This window comes from Cyrtonyx montezumae, unplaced genomic scaffold (assembly GCF_038088225.1).
Source record: "Cyrtonyx montezumae isolate F1298 unplaced genomic scaffold, pur_monq_1.0 scaffold_11, whole genome shotgun sequence".
Lineage (NCBI taxonomy): Eukaryota > Metazoa > Chordata > Aves > Galliformes > Odontophoridae > Cyrtonyx > Cyrtonyx montezumae.
The window spans coordinates 946726-962595 of NW_027071837.1; the positions used below are offsets into that span (position 1 = coordinate 946726).

The 15870-nt window shown below is 58.2% G+C and overlaps 1 protein-coding gene across 2 annotated transcripts in view; it reads right to left on the bottom strand.

Moving 5' to 3' along the window:
* Positions 1-2822: 2822 nt before the first annotated feature.
* EFNB1 (ephrin B1) overlaps positions 2823-15870 on the bottom strand; it is a 42146-nt gene continuing 29098 nt past the window's right edge. For both annotated transcript variants that reach the window (XM_065729221.1, XM_065729222.1), the window contains exons 3-5: positions 5033-5125; positions 4175-4303; positions 2823-3459 (exon numbers count right to left, since the gene is read on the bottom strand). In XM_065729221.1, coding sequence (XP_065585293.1) covers positions 3071-3459; positions 4175-4303; positions 5033-5125 — 611 coding nt within the window. In that variant the 3' untranslated portion in view covers positions 2823-3070. The remainder of the gene's footprint in view (positions 3460-4174; positions 4304-5032; positions 5126-15870) is intronic.

The window sequence follows — 15870 nt, forward strand, 5'->3', positions numbered from 1 at the left end:
CACGCGGGAGACAGCCAGGATTTCCATAGGAAAAAAACCCCTTTTATTTAACAATATATCAGGTTCCATCACGGCTCCATGGCGCTCAGCTGCCACGGAGCGGGTTACCGATGGCGATGATATGCTACTGGGCGGCAGGGAGAGCCGGGGGAAGGCGAAAGGGAGCGAGAGGAGGGACATGACGAGAAGAAACAAAAGCCCACATCATGGAGGGGGGGGGCAAGAAGCAGTGGATCCGCCCCCCCATCCCTGCGCGTGCCCGCAGGGACCCCCACTCGGGACGCTGTGCCGGGGATGCGCGTGGGCACAGCTCTGAAATGCGGGAGCGGCGCGGGGTGCTGCTGTGCGGGGGGGGAGAAGGGGGGTGCAGGGTTTTGGGGGGGTCCCCACTTGTTCGTTTCCCTCCGTGGATGCCGTGCGGGTTTAAAGCGCGGGCTCCCGGGGGCGGCCGGGACTCGGGGTGCTCAGGGCCATCGCGGTGTGACACCGGGACAGTGCCACCCCCCCCCCCCCCCCCGCCCATCAAAAGGGGCTCCTTGAAGCAGAGCAGGAGCTCAGGGCGCTGCAGCGGCGGGGATGCTCGTGTCTGCTTTTGTGCACGGGGAGTGCTCTGCACAGCAGCACCCAGCACCTCCCCCCCCCCGCACCCCCACCCCGAGGGGCACCGCGTGGCCGCCGGACCGCCCCCCCCAGCACAGGGATCCCCCATACTCCGGGATCGCAGTATGACAATGTTTTACACCCGTTCTCGTGGTTAATTTTTTTTTTTTTTTTAAGTTCTCTTTTTTCTTTTTTTTTGTTGTTTTTTTTTTTTTGTTGTCGATGTCGGTTTTTTTTTTCTTTTTTTTTTTTCCTTTTTTTTTTCTAAGAAAAAGCAACCAGAAAATAATTCGGAGTTTATACAAAACCTCTTTACATTATTTCTTCCAAAAAAGGACGGGTATTTACACGAACGGAACGGAACGAAAAGGAAACGGCAACGGGGGGGAGGGGGGGGGGAATTAAAATAAAAAATAAAATAAAATTAAAAACCCAGAAATAAAATAAAATAAAATAAAAATAAAGCCAAACGAAACGCAGCGCTCCCCGCGGAGCACAGAGGGCCGCACTCACGTTGCCGCGGGGGGGGGGGGGTTCCCCGCCCGGCCCTTCTCTCCGCGTATCACCTCCTCCGCCATCCCCTCCCCGCTCTTGGGGACCTCCATATCGTTATTCTGGATGGGAGGTGGGGGGGTTATTATTATTTTTTTCTTTAAGACACAGTTTTCCGCGATGGAGAGCGGAGCCCGCGCACCGGGGCAGCTCCGGCACAGCGCAGCATCTGCATAGACAGCCGTGGGGGAAAGCAGAGGGCTGGGGGGGGTGGGGGGGGGGTGAGGAGTAGGGATGCCCGCGGCGGGGGGGGGAGCGGAGCTGGGGTCGCCCACACTGCTCCATCCCGACCTCAAACCGACGCACCCAAAGCAACGCGAAGCGACGCTCCGCTCGGGACCACGCACCCCCCCCCCCCCCCCCCCACGCGATGGCACCGCGGGGCCGCCCCCTCCTGCCGCCCCCGGCCCGCTCCTCATCAAGGCACTTTGGCAGAGCAGCTCTCTCGCTTTTTGGGCACTTCCCAGCCCGCTTCGGGGCTGCTGACACGAGCCCGGGGCAGGGCGAGAAGCGGGGCCGGGGGGCACACGGCGGGCAGCAGCCCCCTCCTCCCCTCCCCCCCCTCGCCCCGCATTCACTCCCTGAGCAAAAGCAGCTACTTCTGAAAGGAAAAAGGAACGCGAGGGCGGGGACAGGAGGGGCACAGGGCTGCCATCGCCAGCCCCGGGGTGCATCCAGGGTGGCAGAGCCGGGAGCATCGCACCAGGACGGCCCAACGCTCAGCCCTTCCCCCCCCCCGGGGCACGGGCCGGGCCGCGGCACAGCGCGGTGTGCTGGGGGGGGGGGGCACCGGGGGCTGCCGTGTCACTGACTGTGTGCGGGGCACCGAGCACTGCCCCTGCGAACGCACACCGGGGCACGATGGGGGTGGGGTGACAAGGAGGGGGTGAAGCTCCCCACGGGCGAGCAGCTCTGCCTGGATGGATGGCGGCCCAGACATCAGCTTCCTCCCGGCAACGTCCTGAACGACGGCTTTGCAGTTCTCCTTTCCAACGAGAAGTGCCGCAGGGCTGCACCCCGGGGCGGCCCCAGCAGCCCCAGCCCTGGGACGGCAGCGGTGACACGGGACGTGCCGCCAGCCCTGCCCCCCCTCCGCCCCCAGCTGCTCCACGTTTCGCTTCCAGCAGTCCCAGCCTGCCCCGCACTGCTCAGAGCCCCGGGCAGGAGGATGCCCTGGGGATGCCCGGGATTGCTGCTGCTCCGTGGGCAGAAGGAGCGCTCGGACCCCCGCACGCCGAAGGCTTGAGACATCGTTTATGTGATTTTTTTTTTTTCCTTTCTTTCTTTCTTTTTATAAAGAGACTAAAACAAGAGTCAACAGCTACGAACACAAAAGTTTAAAACGGCAGCGGCGGATCTGCCTGCGCCAGCAGGACGGCGTGCTGGGAGGAGGCGTGCCCAGGGCGGGGGGAGGGGTCCCCGCCACGATTCACAAAAATAAAAATGTTACAAAAAAATTAAAATAATTATAATAATAATAATAGTAGTAGTAGTAAATCGGGTTTGCCAGCTTCCTCCCTGCACAGTTCTCTGCGTCTCGGCACCTGGGCGAAGCATCCTCCTCCTCCCAGGGCTCCTCGCTGCTCCTCTCGGTGTCCCTGCACGGGCGTGGAGGCGACGAGGGGAGATCCCAAAGTGCAGAAGGGGCCGTGGGAGTCCGCGGGGCCGGCGGGCGCGGGAAGGCAGGCTGCGCGCCGCGGTCCGGAGCAGGAGGGGAGGATGCTGGCAGCTCACCCTCGAAGTCTTGGGATTACAAAAGCTGAGAACTACAAAACTAAATACAAAGGGGGAGAGGCAGCGCGGTGCTGCCGGGCATCGGACCCCTGTGCTCCCGCGCCGTGCCGTGCCAGGGTCGGGCACGCTGCCTCCCGCTGCCGGCCCCACCGGGCGCTCCTGCGTGGCGTGCCCGGGCTGCTCCTCACACCTTGTAGTAAATGTTGGCTGGGCTCTGCGGGGGCATCTCCTGCACGATGTAGACGGGGTGCCCGTAGTCCCCGCTCACCTTCTCGTAGTGCGGGCAGTAGTTGTTCTCTGTAGTCCGTAAGGGGATGATGATGTCGCTGGGCTCTGAGCCGGCGTTCCCGCTGCATTTGGGGCTGGCCAAGGTGCTGAGGGACAAGGCTGCGGCCCGCTGCTGCGTGTGCTTCCGGTGCCGCTTGCGGATCTTGATCAGGAGGACGACGAGGAAGATGATGATGAGGATGAAGATGACGCAGCCCGCGCCGATGGCGGCGAAAACGGCGACCTTGGAGCTCAAGAACCCGTCGCTGGGACCTTGGGTCTCCTGGCCATTCTGGTTGACGGAGCCTGTGAGCAGGAGACACGGGCATCAGTGCGAGCAGCTGGGCTCCCTGCCCTCCCACCCCAGCCCTCCCTGCAGTCCCCAGCTCATGGCTCAGCGCTGGGCCGTGACCAGGGTGCACCCCAGGAGCTCCACACGCAGTAATGGCTGCGGGCTCTGGTGCACAGAGCCCTGCAATATCCGATGACTGACCCCCACCTCCCGCTGACCCCGGCCCCGGCAGCTCTGGGCCCCCGAGGGGCGGACACTTGGCCGCCTGCGCCGTGCGAGAAGAAAAGAGCAACTTTTCCCGACTTCATCTGATTTCACTTGTCTCTCAGCAGGGTCAGGAACTCAGGAAACCACCTTCAAAGGGCTTTCACACTGGCTCGGCTCAAAAACCCAAGGACCTCAACTCCTCCAAAACCTCTCAGATGTACGTGGAGGAACAGATGGGCAGCAGAGGGAGGAGGAGGAGGAGCGTGCTGAAACAGCACTTCTCTGCCGCACTGCTGCCAGCACAGCCCCGAGCTGGGACAACAGCCTGGGAGCTCTGCTCAGCAGCACCTCACAGGGCCATCATGTGCAGAGCTGGGCCGGGAGACGCTGGGGGATACAGGGATGCAGCAGGTGCAAGGATGCAGTGCCCAGCATCCTGCAGCACCCACACCACACTCAGCCCGGAGCCACTCTGCAGGCAGCTCAGCCCCGGCCCGCGCCGCTCCATCCTGCAGGAGCTACCTGGCTTGCCCGGCTCCTCCACCGTGGGGACTTTGTGGCGTGGGCTCTGTGTCACAATTTTGACTGTGTTGTCTGCCTCCTTGCTGGGCCGACTCGTCGTCAGCTGCTCCGGGATCACCGCGTTTGGATCTGGGGGGGATGAGAGGCGATGGATGAGAAATCCCGAGCCAACCTTGCCACCCCAACATGGCCACTCTGTGTACAAGAGATGGGGCAAGCCCAACGGGTAAGAAAACCTGGGAACATGACTGCAGCTGGGCTCCTCCTGGAAGGGGCATGAGCATGGAGGGCTTGGGGGAAGCTGCTCCCTACCCCTGTCCCACACCTAATGCCTTCTCATGCTTTTTGACCTTCCCCTCGCAGGGCAGTGAGGCACTGAGCAGCCCAGGGAGGGAGGTTCTGGGGACAGAGCCCCTGAAAACCACTGAACCAACTCTGGAAGTTGTCCATGCTCCCAACAGCCGCTGGCCCGGCCTCATTATCCCCAGAATCCAGAAACAACCACGTGTTGGGACTGGGGCCCTGGTTCAGCTTCCCAACCAAAAGGACAGGTTGCCATAACACACAGCTGGGGGGAAGCTGCACCAGGAAGCAAAGCCATCTGAGGACAACTTGCAGGTCTATGATGGTGGCTGGGCAGAAGGGGAAACAGGAAGGGTTTTCAGCTCCTCTGCGGGCATGGAGGGATGATGAGCGCCCTGGGAATGGCAGCATGCTGCCAGCTGCAACTTATTTGCATGGAAACAGAACCAATGCACCCTGACAACCTTATCAGGGAACAAAGTAGGTCCTCACCCCCCAGCTCAGCCCTTCCCCTGCCAGAGCACCCAGCATTGGGTGCCCACACACAGCACTCACCCTGCCCCACTTTCATGACGATCTTCATGGAGCGTGTCTGGCAGACCCCTCCTTCCCGGTTCTCCAGGCCATCCAGTGTCCCATTAGAGGTGGCTGTAAGGGCAAGAGGGGTGGTTACGGAGCTGTAAGGAACACAGCACTGACAAGCTGCCGTGATTGAGCCCTCCATCTGTGGCTAGCTCCCTTGGGCCAGCTTAAACAAAACCCAAGGAGAGGAGAAAAAGACGTGCATGCCACCCTGCACATCTCCCACCCTTCACAACCACCTCAGGGCGGCTTCTGCAAAGCAGCGTGAACACTGCCCATGCATTTACCCATCAGGAGTCATGCACAGCACTACAGAGCACGTGGACGTCCCACTCTGGTCAGCTCAGGTTTCTCTGTGCCCATCAGGAGCAGCACAAGAACATGAAGGGTTATTCCTCACTCGTGGCATTGCCCCGAGATGCTCGCGGCGCTGAGGATGTGATCCCTCCAGCTTCCCCCCGCTGCCACATCCACACAAGTGAGCCATTCTCAGTGCCTGTGTCCTCCTTCCCCCTTTAATTCCTGGATAATTTCCTTTGCTCCTTGGTGTATAATAGGAACACATGCATATGCACAGTTTAAATTATACATATATAATTACACACTGTGCCTCAGTAAAGAATGTAAACTCAGAGCCCCAATGGGCTCGAATGGCTTTAATTGCAGGGCAGAAGTCAGTTAAATTCACATTAACTTTTTTCTTTAGCCGGCACAGATTTTTTAAGCCTCCCTCCTGTGGGATCACAGCGAACTGTGTCCCCTGCTACCCACAGCAGGAGGGGGCACGAGATGGGAAACCACCAAACCTACCAGGTCAAGCATCCACCAGGCAGCCTGAGAACCACGGAGTCATTCAGGTTGGAAAAGACCTCTCAGGTCACCAAGCCCAAGTCCAACCCATCCCACCATGCCCACGTCATGGTGACAGTGCTAGGATGAGGAATGAGCAGGTCTGAGAGCTCTGGGAGCTCCTATGCTGTCTCCCTGTGGGGCTGGAGCCCTCAGGAACACAGCTGAGCTTACAATGTGAGCTTGGACCATGCCAGGACTGGGGCTGCAAGCCCTCTGCTCAGTCCAAAACCCTCCTTGCAGTCAAACCTCAGCGAGTGTTTTGCTCATCAGAGCTGCTCGGGCAGCCAGCAGTCCATGGACAGAGCTGGACCTCCACATGTTGGTTTGATGGGAGCACTGTCAGCATAAATCCCAATGCAAATGTATGGGGAAAGCAGAGAAATGTCCCCCAATTCCTGCATGAGCTCTTCCCAACTTGAGTCGAGCTCAGACCCAAGCTCCAACAGCCCATAAAAACTTCTGCGGGAGCTCATTCCTACAGCACAGATGGCAGCTCTGCGATCCCAGGCCAGAGGCACTGCTTTTGGGGTGAAATAAACCAGAATGTTCCATGTACAGCTCTCCTGCCCAGCATCACGCTGCACTGAAAGGGAACACAGGCTGCCCCACACACATCTGGGGCAGCTCTACCTCTGACAGACCCCAGTCCCACATCTGGGAACCGGGCAACACCACCCCACAGCCAGGAGCCGGGCAGTGCCTCCCGGGAACAGACCCATTTCCACCCAGTTTCAGCCCAAACTGCATCTCATTGCCCAGAGCATCCCAACACCCTGTGCTCCACACAGCTCCTGTGCAGCCAGCAGGGCTGGGAGAGCACCACAACCTCCTCCACAGACCCCACAAGGTCTTATTTAGGAGATGATAACTGGTGATAGCAAAACGACCAAAGGAAAAGGAAGGAAGCATGGCTGCAGTGCTGGAGACCTTGCAAAGGCAGAGCACGTGGCAGCAACGGGAGACATCAGCTCCTCCAAAATAACTCCACAGACACTGCTTTCAGATACGACCAAAATATTAAATGTTCAAACAATATAAAAGAGTGCCAGATGGAGAATCACAAGGACGGGCTGAAGAGGACACAGCTGAGCATCCTTTCTCCCAAGCAGCATGCAAGACTTTGTTGAAGGAGCCTCTTCTTATCCTGATCACAATAATTACGAGGAGAAAAAAGTAGCTTTGAAAGGGGAGCCACAAAAAAAAAAAAAAGAAGAAAAATGAAGCAGCCACTTGAGGGAACATGAAAGGGGCAGCAGAGAAGGGTGAAACGCTCACAGAAACCATGGGCACCTCGAGACAGGCCTGAAATGAGGACGTGCACCCTCAGCTCTGGCTGTACCAAAATGGGCCTCAGCCAAAGCACAGCCACGTCCGAGTGCCACAGGAGCACAGCTTCTGACAGGCAGTGTGTGAGCTCTGAACAGAGAGCGAGGGGCTGTGGGTACAGGGTGCAGCACTGAGAGCCCATGCACCCCACGTGGGTAAGCAGGGCAAAGAAATAAGGATATCCCGTGTGAAAAAATCCTTTTGTCCAACGTACCTAAAAATCCAGCTGGAAGGAAGAGAGGAGGGCAGCTCGCAGGTGCAGCAGCAGCAATGTGCACGCCTCGCTGCTCACTGAAGGTGTTTCAGCAGCCATGGAGTGGCTCAGGAGCAGTGTGTGCTACCTGGGAAGCAGCTTGCTTCACTGCGAGCTTCCAGCTGTGAAATGAAGCTCACAGGTGATCTCCAGGTATAGGTATGGAGCTGTGGTGGCCCTGTGCAGCACGGACTTTAAATGGCATCACCAAACACAAAGCAACACACAGGAGAGAAAGGATAAATATACATTCCAGACAGCAGGCTCAGCGGGGAAATTACTGTTTGGGTGGGATGCTGGAGACAGCCGGTAACGGCGGGCACAAAGTGATGCAGAGCCACACGTGGCACTGGGCAGGGTCAGACCCTCTGAGCACTGCAGCCCTGCATCCCTGCAGCAGCACAGGGCTGCTGTAGGTGGGAGGCAGCCCCAAGGCCTTGGGGCACTCACGAGGCAGACCTCCGAAGCAATGCATGCAGCTGAACGGGGAGCTGGGGAGATGCAGGGCTGGGACGAGGCACATCTCGCACCCCGGCAGTGCAGGCAGTGCCAGGGCTGTGTACAGCAGCACCTGGTGCACAGCCACCTTCCCACATCCCTGCTGATCTGAGGGGATTCGCAGCTCCCTGTAAGACCAGGAGAACAAAAGCAGCCTCCAGACAAATCACTTCTACTTGGGCTTAAAGGCAGCACAGCTCCCAGCCCGGAGAGCTATTAGATGCCTTTGCCTTAATGAAGCATTAAGCCTCAGGCTGCTGAGCGATGAGGATTTAACATTGATAATATTAACCATGTAATTGCTTGTCAATTTAGAAGAGATGCTCAGCCTGCGTGGAGCACAGGCAGGACCTCAGCAGGCCTGCACTGCTCACCCCGGTCCTCAGGCACAGGACCTGCACAGCACCCAGCAGCAGCCCATGGCACACCCCCACAAATGGGTACAGACCAGCTATGGGGATGGGAGGGATCCCCAGCAGCACTGCCACACTTGTCCCACTGCACTCCCAATGCATCCTCTCCACCTTCCTACCACTCCACTTAGAGCTGCACCATCGCTTTGTTTCCTCCACTAAAAATATTTCAGACAAGAGCTCGGTTTTGGCAAGTTGGAGCCTCTGGAAGTAATACCTGGCAGCAGATAAAGGCAAGGGTCTCTTAAACGGTCAGCCTTGGACAGAGCGAGACATTTGGTTTCTCTTCTGGATTCCCTCTAGCAGGGCTCCGTTATGATTTGGGCCCCAAAGCACAATTAATGTGCTGAGACTGTAGCGAATCCAAGTCTCTTTCCTTTTATTATTCTTAATTACTCTTCCATCTGTGTACAACAGCCCCGCTGCAGACCCAGCCAAGTACCGCACGGATACGGCCGCTGGCCTGCAGCCCTCCCCTCGCCCCCAGAAGTGTCAAAGATTCAGGTTTCCACACTCTATCTCACGGCGGATTTCCCTTCCTTTCGGTGAGCCCCAGGCCCTGCACTCAGACTGCACACGCCTCACGCACCTCGGGGTGCAGATCCTGCACAGATCTGCAAACACACTCCAGAAAGGCTCGCAACAAAAACCTAGTCCGTGCCACCCTCCCACCTTTCCAGTCGTTCTCTGTACCCTCACAGAGCACGCTGCGGGCGTTGCGTTGCTGCGTGTGCTGCAGTGGTGCTCAGCCCCATCCCGGAGCATCTCACTCCATCCTCCCCACTGGGGCCAGCACATGGCTGCAGGAGCGCAGGGACACTGCCAGCAGGATCACCAGCACACGCTGCCTTGCAAGCCCTGGGGCACCAGCCCACATTCCTGTTATGAACTCCATCACTTTATCCCTCCCCATCCACACTGCAGGGAGTTGAGCCCCGCACGCATCCCCCCGCACCCTCCCCACACATCGGACGGAGCTGTGGGGCAGCCAGCAGAGCTGGGAGCCGCCCCCGATCCCAACAGCAGCTGCGCCGGGAAGGGGCCCCGCAGCCCCAGCAATGCGCGCGCATCCAGGCAGGCCCCGGGCTGCTGCAGGAGGCACGGGGCTTGGGTTTCACACGGCCGGCTGGGGGCCCAGCCCCTCACAGCAACCCCACACTGACAGCAGCGCTGGGCTCTGCTCCCCCCCCCGGCATTGCAGAGCCCAAGACCCCCAGCACTGCCCTAACCCCGAGCCGAGTTCCCCAGGCAGCGCTCCCCGTTCATTCCCCACCTCCTCCTCTTTGCTTCTCGGGATCCCACGAAGGGTGCAGAAAACTGTGGGTGTTTGCCACAGAACGCACCATCCCAGGAACGCAAAAGCTGGAAAAGGAGTGGGGCACGAATCCTTCTCACTTCCCAGCACTGTTTGCTGCCCCCACCGCCGTGACCCACGCACACATCGCAGCTCCTCCAGCACCAACCCCAGCAACAGCTGCGAGCTGCCATGGCTTCACCGGGCAGTGGGTCCTGGCAGGGGACACGTGGCAGTGTCACGCAGCTCCAGCTGTCCCCACAAAGGAGAGGTCGGCACCAAGCACCACTGACTGCTGCCACCCAAGCCGGGTGTACCTGGCTACGTAAAGACAGGTGGCACAAATAAATCCACAAACGCACCTTGGAAATTAAATCTACGTACGTAAATGTGTGTGTACATATAAATACGTCAATAAACAAAACGCAGCTGTAAGTAAATAAAACCCTGAACCAAGCAGGCTCCTCCCTGCAGCGGGGGCTGCTGTGCTGCTCCTTTGCTGGGTGCCTGCAGAACCTCACACCTTCCAGAGGGCGTTTTATTTTGCTGCAGCAAATGGCCAGCACGCTGCTTGGGGAACATCACAAGGCTCAGATACCTGAGGGAAGCTCTCTGCCAGCCAGAGCCAAGCCACCACCAGGACCAACAAAACACTTTGCTCACCCCAGCTCCTCGGAGAGAAGCAGCCGGGCCGCAAAGCACAGCTCCAGCAGGGGTAGGTGGGAATGCACACACAGAGGCAGAACAGAACGTGGGAACGGCATCAGCCTGCACAGCACACGTGCACTGCTAGGCTCCCACCCTCCCTCACCCTTCTACACCACAAACCGTGTGAGGGAATCGTACAGCAGGTTTGCTCTGCACGGTCACCTGCCCTCCTCCTGGCAGCGGTGCTCTGCTGCCGTCCGTGGACAAGGTGGTGTCACCCCGAGGCACACCTGAACACACGCGACGACATCGAGAAAGTGATTTCCCAGAAAAGCAGCTTTTTGATGGAAAAATTATAACCAGCTCTAATTAGCACTGTAATTAAGAGTCACAGCCACGCAGCAGGTAACCTTGTCAGGGCCAGAAAGCACAGCTCAGTGCAGCGGCACCGCCCGGCTGCACGCTCCCCTGCATCCAACACACTGAGAGTCCACGTGGGATCGGGACACAGAATGAAGCCTTTGTCCTACATCCATCCAAAAAAAGGCAGCGTCAGGAGGAGAGAGACTACTGCTGAGGCTCGGGGGCAGCTCTGAGCAGCGAGCTGCACGTCACAGGGAAAAAAGTGCCATGTAACTCTCCACCTGATGCTCTGCCAGAGTCATTTGTGGGCCCCGCTGGGACCCGGGCAGGAGGAAAGCACTTATTGAGTTTTAACAGGGTGTAAATCTCCTTGGTTAGGTAGCAAAACATCTGTGACTCCGACCAAGCAATCTGTCGTGGGGCCCCGAAGGACAGACGGACGGAGACACGCGGGGCCGGATGCAGAGCTGGAGGTGGCTCAGAGCAAAACCCGAAGTGAACAAGGAGTGGAGCGGCTGATTTATGTGCATTTGTGCATCCCAGCCCCACAGCTGGGATGGGATGCACCCCAGCCATCCTCCTGCTCCCAGCCCTGCTCCGGGAATGGGGCTGCTGCTTCCCACGGGAGCTGGGTGCTTTCAGGTGCTCAGCATGACCGCTGCTCGGTGGTCACTGAGCTATGGAGGACCTGTGCTGGTGCCAGGATCAAAGCACGGCGTCATCACACAGCAGCAAAACCATCACTCCTAGGGCAAAGCGACGGCAAGCTTCGGGAGGTGAGCACTCAGCACAGACAGGCCGGCCCAGAGGATTTCAAAACGCAGACCATTAGACTTTTAAAGAAGACGGAAAGGAGCTACAGATCGCAACGCATTGGTGCCAGAGCGCGGCTCGCTTGCAGGGCTGCACGTCCCACGGAGCAGCTGCTGCAGCACTTCCCAGAGCCCGCAGCACGGGCTCGGCTCAGAGGCACAGCACAAGTGACACATTCCATGTGAGGACAGCTCAAAGCCAAGGGACCATGAAAGGCCCAAGGCAGTGCCTCACCCTGAGGACCCCCCCCCGTGCTGCTGGCAGGGAGCAGGGCTCAGCAGTGGGGCACAGCGGGCAGCAGCAGATCAAAGCACTGGGCACTGCCCTCCCGGCCGGGCGCGGGGACGTGGGCCCTTTCTGATGGGGCTTTTCATCCCTATTAGCACCGTGAAAGGCTGAGCCATGAGATCAGCTGCCAGGGGCTGCGCGGGGACAGCGCTGAGCCGAAAAGGTCACGAGGGAGGAGGAGAAGAGAAAAGAGGCAGAGGCTTAAGGGACAGGGCTCAACAAAATCGCATTTACCGTGGTCACGGTCTTCAGACAAGGCTCCCAGACAAGGAACCGCGTGTTGTCTAAGGGCCATTATTTGGGTTTGACATGTCCAGCACAGGGGGCTTTGAAGTTCTGAGTCAGGCACGGCCAGAGCTTGCTCGTCCCCCACACCACTGCCGCCTCCTGCAGGGACTGAGCGGGGCATCCCCCTTTACCCATCACCCACAGACCTCCAGGACCCCCAGACCTAGGCACAGCTCCAGGACCCCCAGACTCAAGTTGGACAGCTCTGAGACCCTTAAACCCACCGGGCAGTGGGGAGGAGCCCGTGCCCACAGCCCAGCCACAGCACTCCCGGAGCGTGTCCCTGCAGCCGTGTCGCAAGGGCCAGGAGGTTGCGCAGCTGCGGCCCATTTGGGTGCAGCATGAGGAAGTTGCTTAATTGGGGTTATATCAGCAGAAGTTCACAGCTCTCATCACGGCATCAAACAGCACTTTTCCTTTCAACTCGACTTCACCCAGCGAGTTGTGGGACGGGAGATGAGGAGCACATGAAAGCGGCCACATTCAAATGGGACCAGCAGGAAAGCAGCAGAGCGCGTGGCAGGCGGGCACCCAGCACGGCCCCCCCGGCTGCACACACAAGGGATGAGGGACAAGCAAGCACAGCAATGCGGCCCCAAAGAAAAGAGAGAAGGAAAAAAAAGAACAGAATAAGGAAAGGAGGATTGTGGCGTTTGGCAGTACGCAGGTGACCCTCTTCTCCACATTAAAATTCAATCTAGAATAGAAATGGAAAAGTGCTGAGGAAGAAAGGCCCAGGGATGAGACCCACATCGCAGAGGCAGCAATGGCTGACAACAATAGCTCTTGCCAGGTTGGGTCTAATTGCATCTAAAAACAGAAATGCAAGACAAGGGGTTTAAGGGAACAGCCGGTGTAATGTATCTGGTCTTGCTGAATTCTGCTGCCAAAAAATGTTAGATTGGATTACAAACATTATTACATCAAAAATGGATTGAAGGGCTTAAAGACTAACAATCAACAGCAAACGTACTCGGTTTGTGAAGCACATCCCTTATGTGCTCTCCCTTCTACTTCGGCACTGTCAGCTAATGAGCCTGCAGAGGCTGCCTTCCCTCTGCTCAGCCAGGGGACAGGTCGGGCACGGGCCTGCCCAGGGTGCTCACAGGGGGACACTGAGGAGGTGCACCCAAAAAGCAGAGAGATGCTTCTACACAAGGAATGAGGACACGCACAGAATCGGAACGAATCACAGGAAAGTGGAAAAGATGAGGCTGAAATGAGGCATGGCGGGGTCTGGGACCCCATCTCCGGGACCCACCAGCTCCTCTAGGAAAGCACATCTCAGCAGTTCTCAACTCCTACAGCATTTTACTCCTGCAAGCCCACAAAGCATCTGCTGGTTTGTTTGTAAGCACTCAGAGCCATCCTTCCCTCCCAGTACAGCCATGTACAAGCGACCAATACCTCACCAGCACGACCTAAACCCCCTCACACACAACACAGCAGCGCTGCTGAACCCGGGAACAGCAGCAGCACCCACATCCCTGCATGGGTCCGAAGGGAACACCCACCCCAAGCCCTCCCCCCGCTGCCCAGCTGCCCGCCCAGGCTGAGCTTAGTGCTTGGACAAGGAAGCCCCAGTGGGCAATAAGCAAGAGTTTGCTTTTGCTGGGTTCACCTCCACTCAGAGCAAAGCAGGAACTGCACCACAGAGAACCTCTCCCCTTGCCCATCACCAGGTGCCAACCAGACCCCAAAAGCAGGGGGGAACCTGCAGGACACCAAACGCACAAGAGGCCACGGGCTGCCCCGAGCTCACATCTGCCGAGGAGCAATAATGGCAGCAAAGCACCAAATACCCAAACTGTGCCCCATCTCTGCAGTCCTGCCGAGCTTTTGTGCACGGCCAGGAGCTCCTGCATCTTTTTCTTTATGAAAAGGCTTAGGGAGAGGAATCACCTTCCCCTGTCCAGCCGCGGGAGAAAAGATGCTTTTAATGAAAGCCTCCGGCTGGCAGCGAGGGGCTCGGCGCAAGGATTCAGAGAGGATGGGGAGAGGTTACGTTTGCTTTCAAAAGCCTTTTTCATCGCTAAAGCAGCCTAAGCCGAGGGCTGAGTGTCCCTCGGTGATAAAAGTGGCCCTAAACGAGGCTTGGCATATCCAACGTGACACGGGGGAGGGGGGGGTGGCCCTGAATGGTGGGGAGGGGACCGCGGGTGCTCGCAGCGGGGCCGGGACGGCACTGTCCCACAGCTGCCCGCTGCCGGGGCCGTGCGCTGTGTCCCCCGGCTTAGGGCCGGCAGGAGAAAGGGAAGAAAAATCCCTTTGTGTGTCCGGGCAGGCTGGGGGAGAGGGGAATACAAAAAAACATTAAAAAAAAAAAAAAAAAAAAGACAACACGTGGGTGGTCTGCTCGGGAGACTTTTGACTTTGTTTTTTTGGCTATTTTATTTCTTGGCAGAAGGAGTTCCTGGGGCTGCCGGGCAGAGGCTACGGGCAGATCACAGGAGCATCCCCAGCCCACCCAGGGGCCAAAGAGCAGCGCACAGCGGCCGCCCGGCCCCCGCACCGCCGGGGCTCGCTTCAAAGCACGGAGCAGTCAGGAGGAATTAAAGTCAGAAACGGTCGGAGCCGCACGGGCAGGGGGCACCGGTGGGGCACTGCAGCACCAGCACTGCTCCTGGGGTGGGGGGGGGCAGGACATGGGTGGGCAGTGTGACAGCCTCCAGATTCCCCAGCGCTCAGATGGAAACCAGATTTCAGGGCACACAGAGTGAGAACTGCCGCATATGGGATGAGGTTCAGTGTTCTGGTAGTGGAGTAAAAATGGAGCCTTCTAGCTCTGTATGGAGAAGGGAAAACCAAGGCAAGAAATAGTAATTAATAGACAACACAAACACAAGCAGCTGAGGAGGCGGCATGGTGGGGACAGGTGTGCTGACAGCACAGGTGCACAGGGGCACTGAGGAATCCCATGCACTCATCCTCCCTGGGGCTTCTGTAGGCTCTGAGTTTGTTCTGGTGAACGCATTTGTCCTGGAAAGGTATTTGCAGCTGCAGAGGGTGGTGGGCTCTCTGCTGCAAGAGAGAGCTGCCAGGGGTGCAGCTCGAGGTGCATCACAGCACTCACAGCAGCCCCACACACAGAGCAGCTGCTGCTCGAGCACTTCCTGGCGTTTGCCCCAAATGCAAAAGGAAAACCTGTGGCAGTGCTTTCAGCCCCTCTCCCCACTTTTTGTATGCTCCACAGAAAGCTCATGGCTGAATTCAGGCCTGCCCCAAGCTGCAGAGCTGCAGGGAGGGCTGACCCATCCCATCCCAGGGCCAACACACTGCAGCCAGCCCTGGCTGCTCACAGTGAGCCAGGCAGGACCCACAGGGACCCACGGCTGCATGCTGCAGGAGGAGCTCGTTGCTGCACCAGGTCCTCCCCCAGCTGCAGCACGGCGGGGTTTGGAAGCAGGTGAGCAGAAGGGCCATTCTGGCAAGAAACCACTGCAATCCCTTTTGCACCATCCTGTGCTCAAGCCAAGCATTATAGAGAGCTGAGCAAATGTATGCTAAGGATCCAAGGGTGGGCTGAAATCTGACCTGCAGGAGCCCATTTGGCTGTTTCCTCAGTCCCAGGCTTAGTGAAATTATGCTGCAGTGAAAATAAAGCAATTTCCAACACCAGATAGGGCAGCAGGGAGCTCTCAGGCTGGCAGCATCACCGCAGCACCTCCTGCCCCACAGCCCCGAGCTGGAGGATGCCTGCAGGATCCTGGCCACCCGCTCTGACAGCAGAGAGCTCCAGCTAAAAATACCTCGCTGACTGACTCCAGTGCCCCAG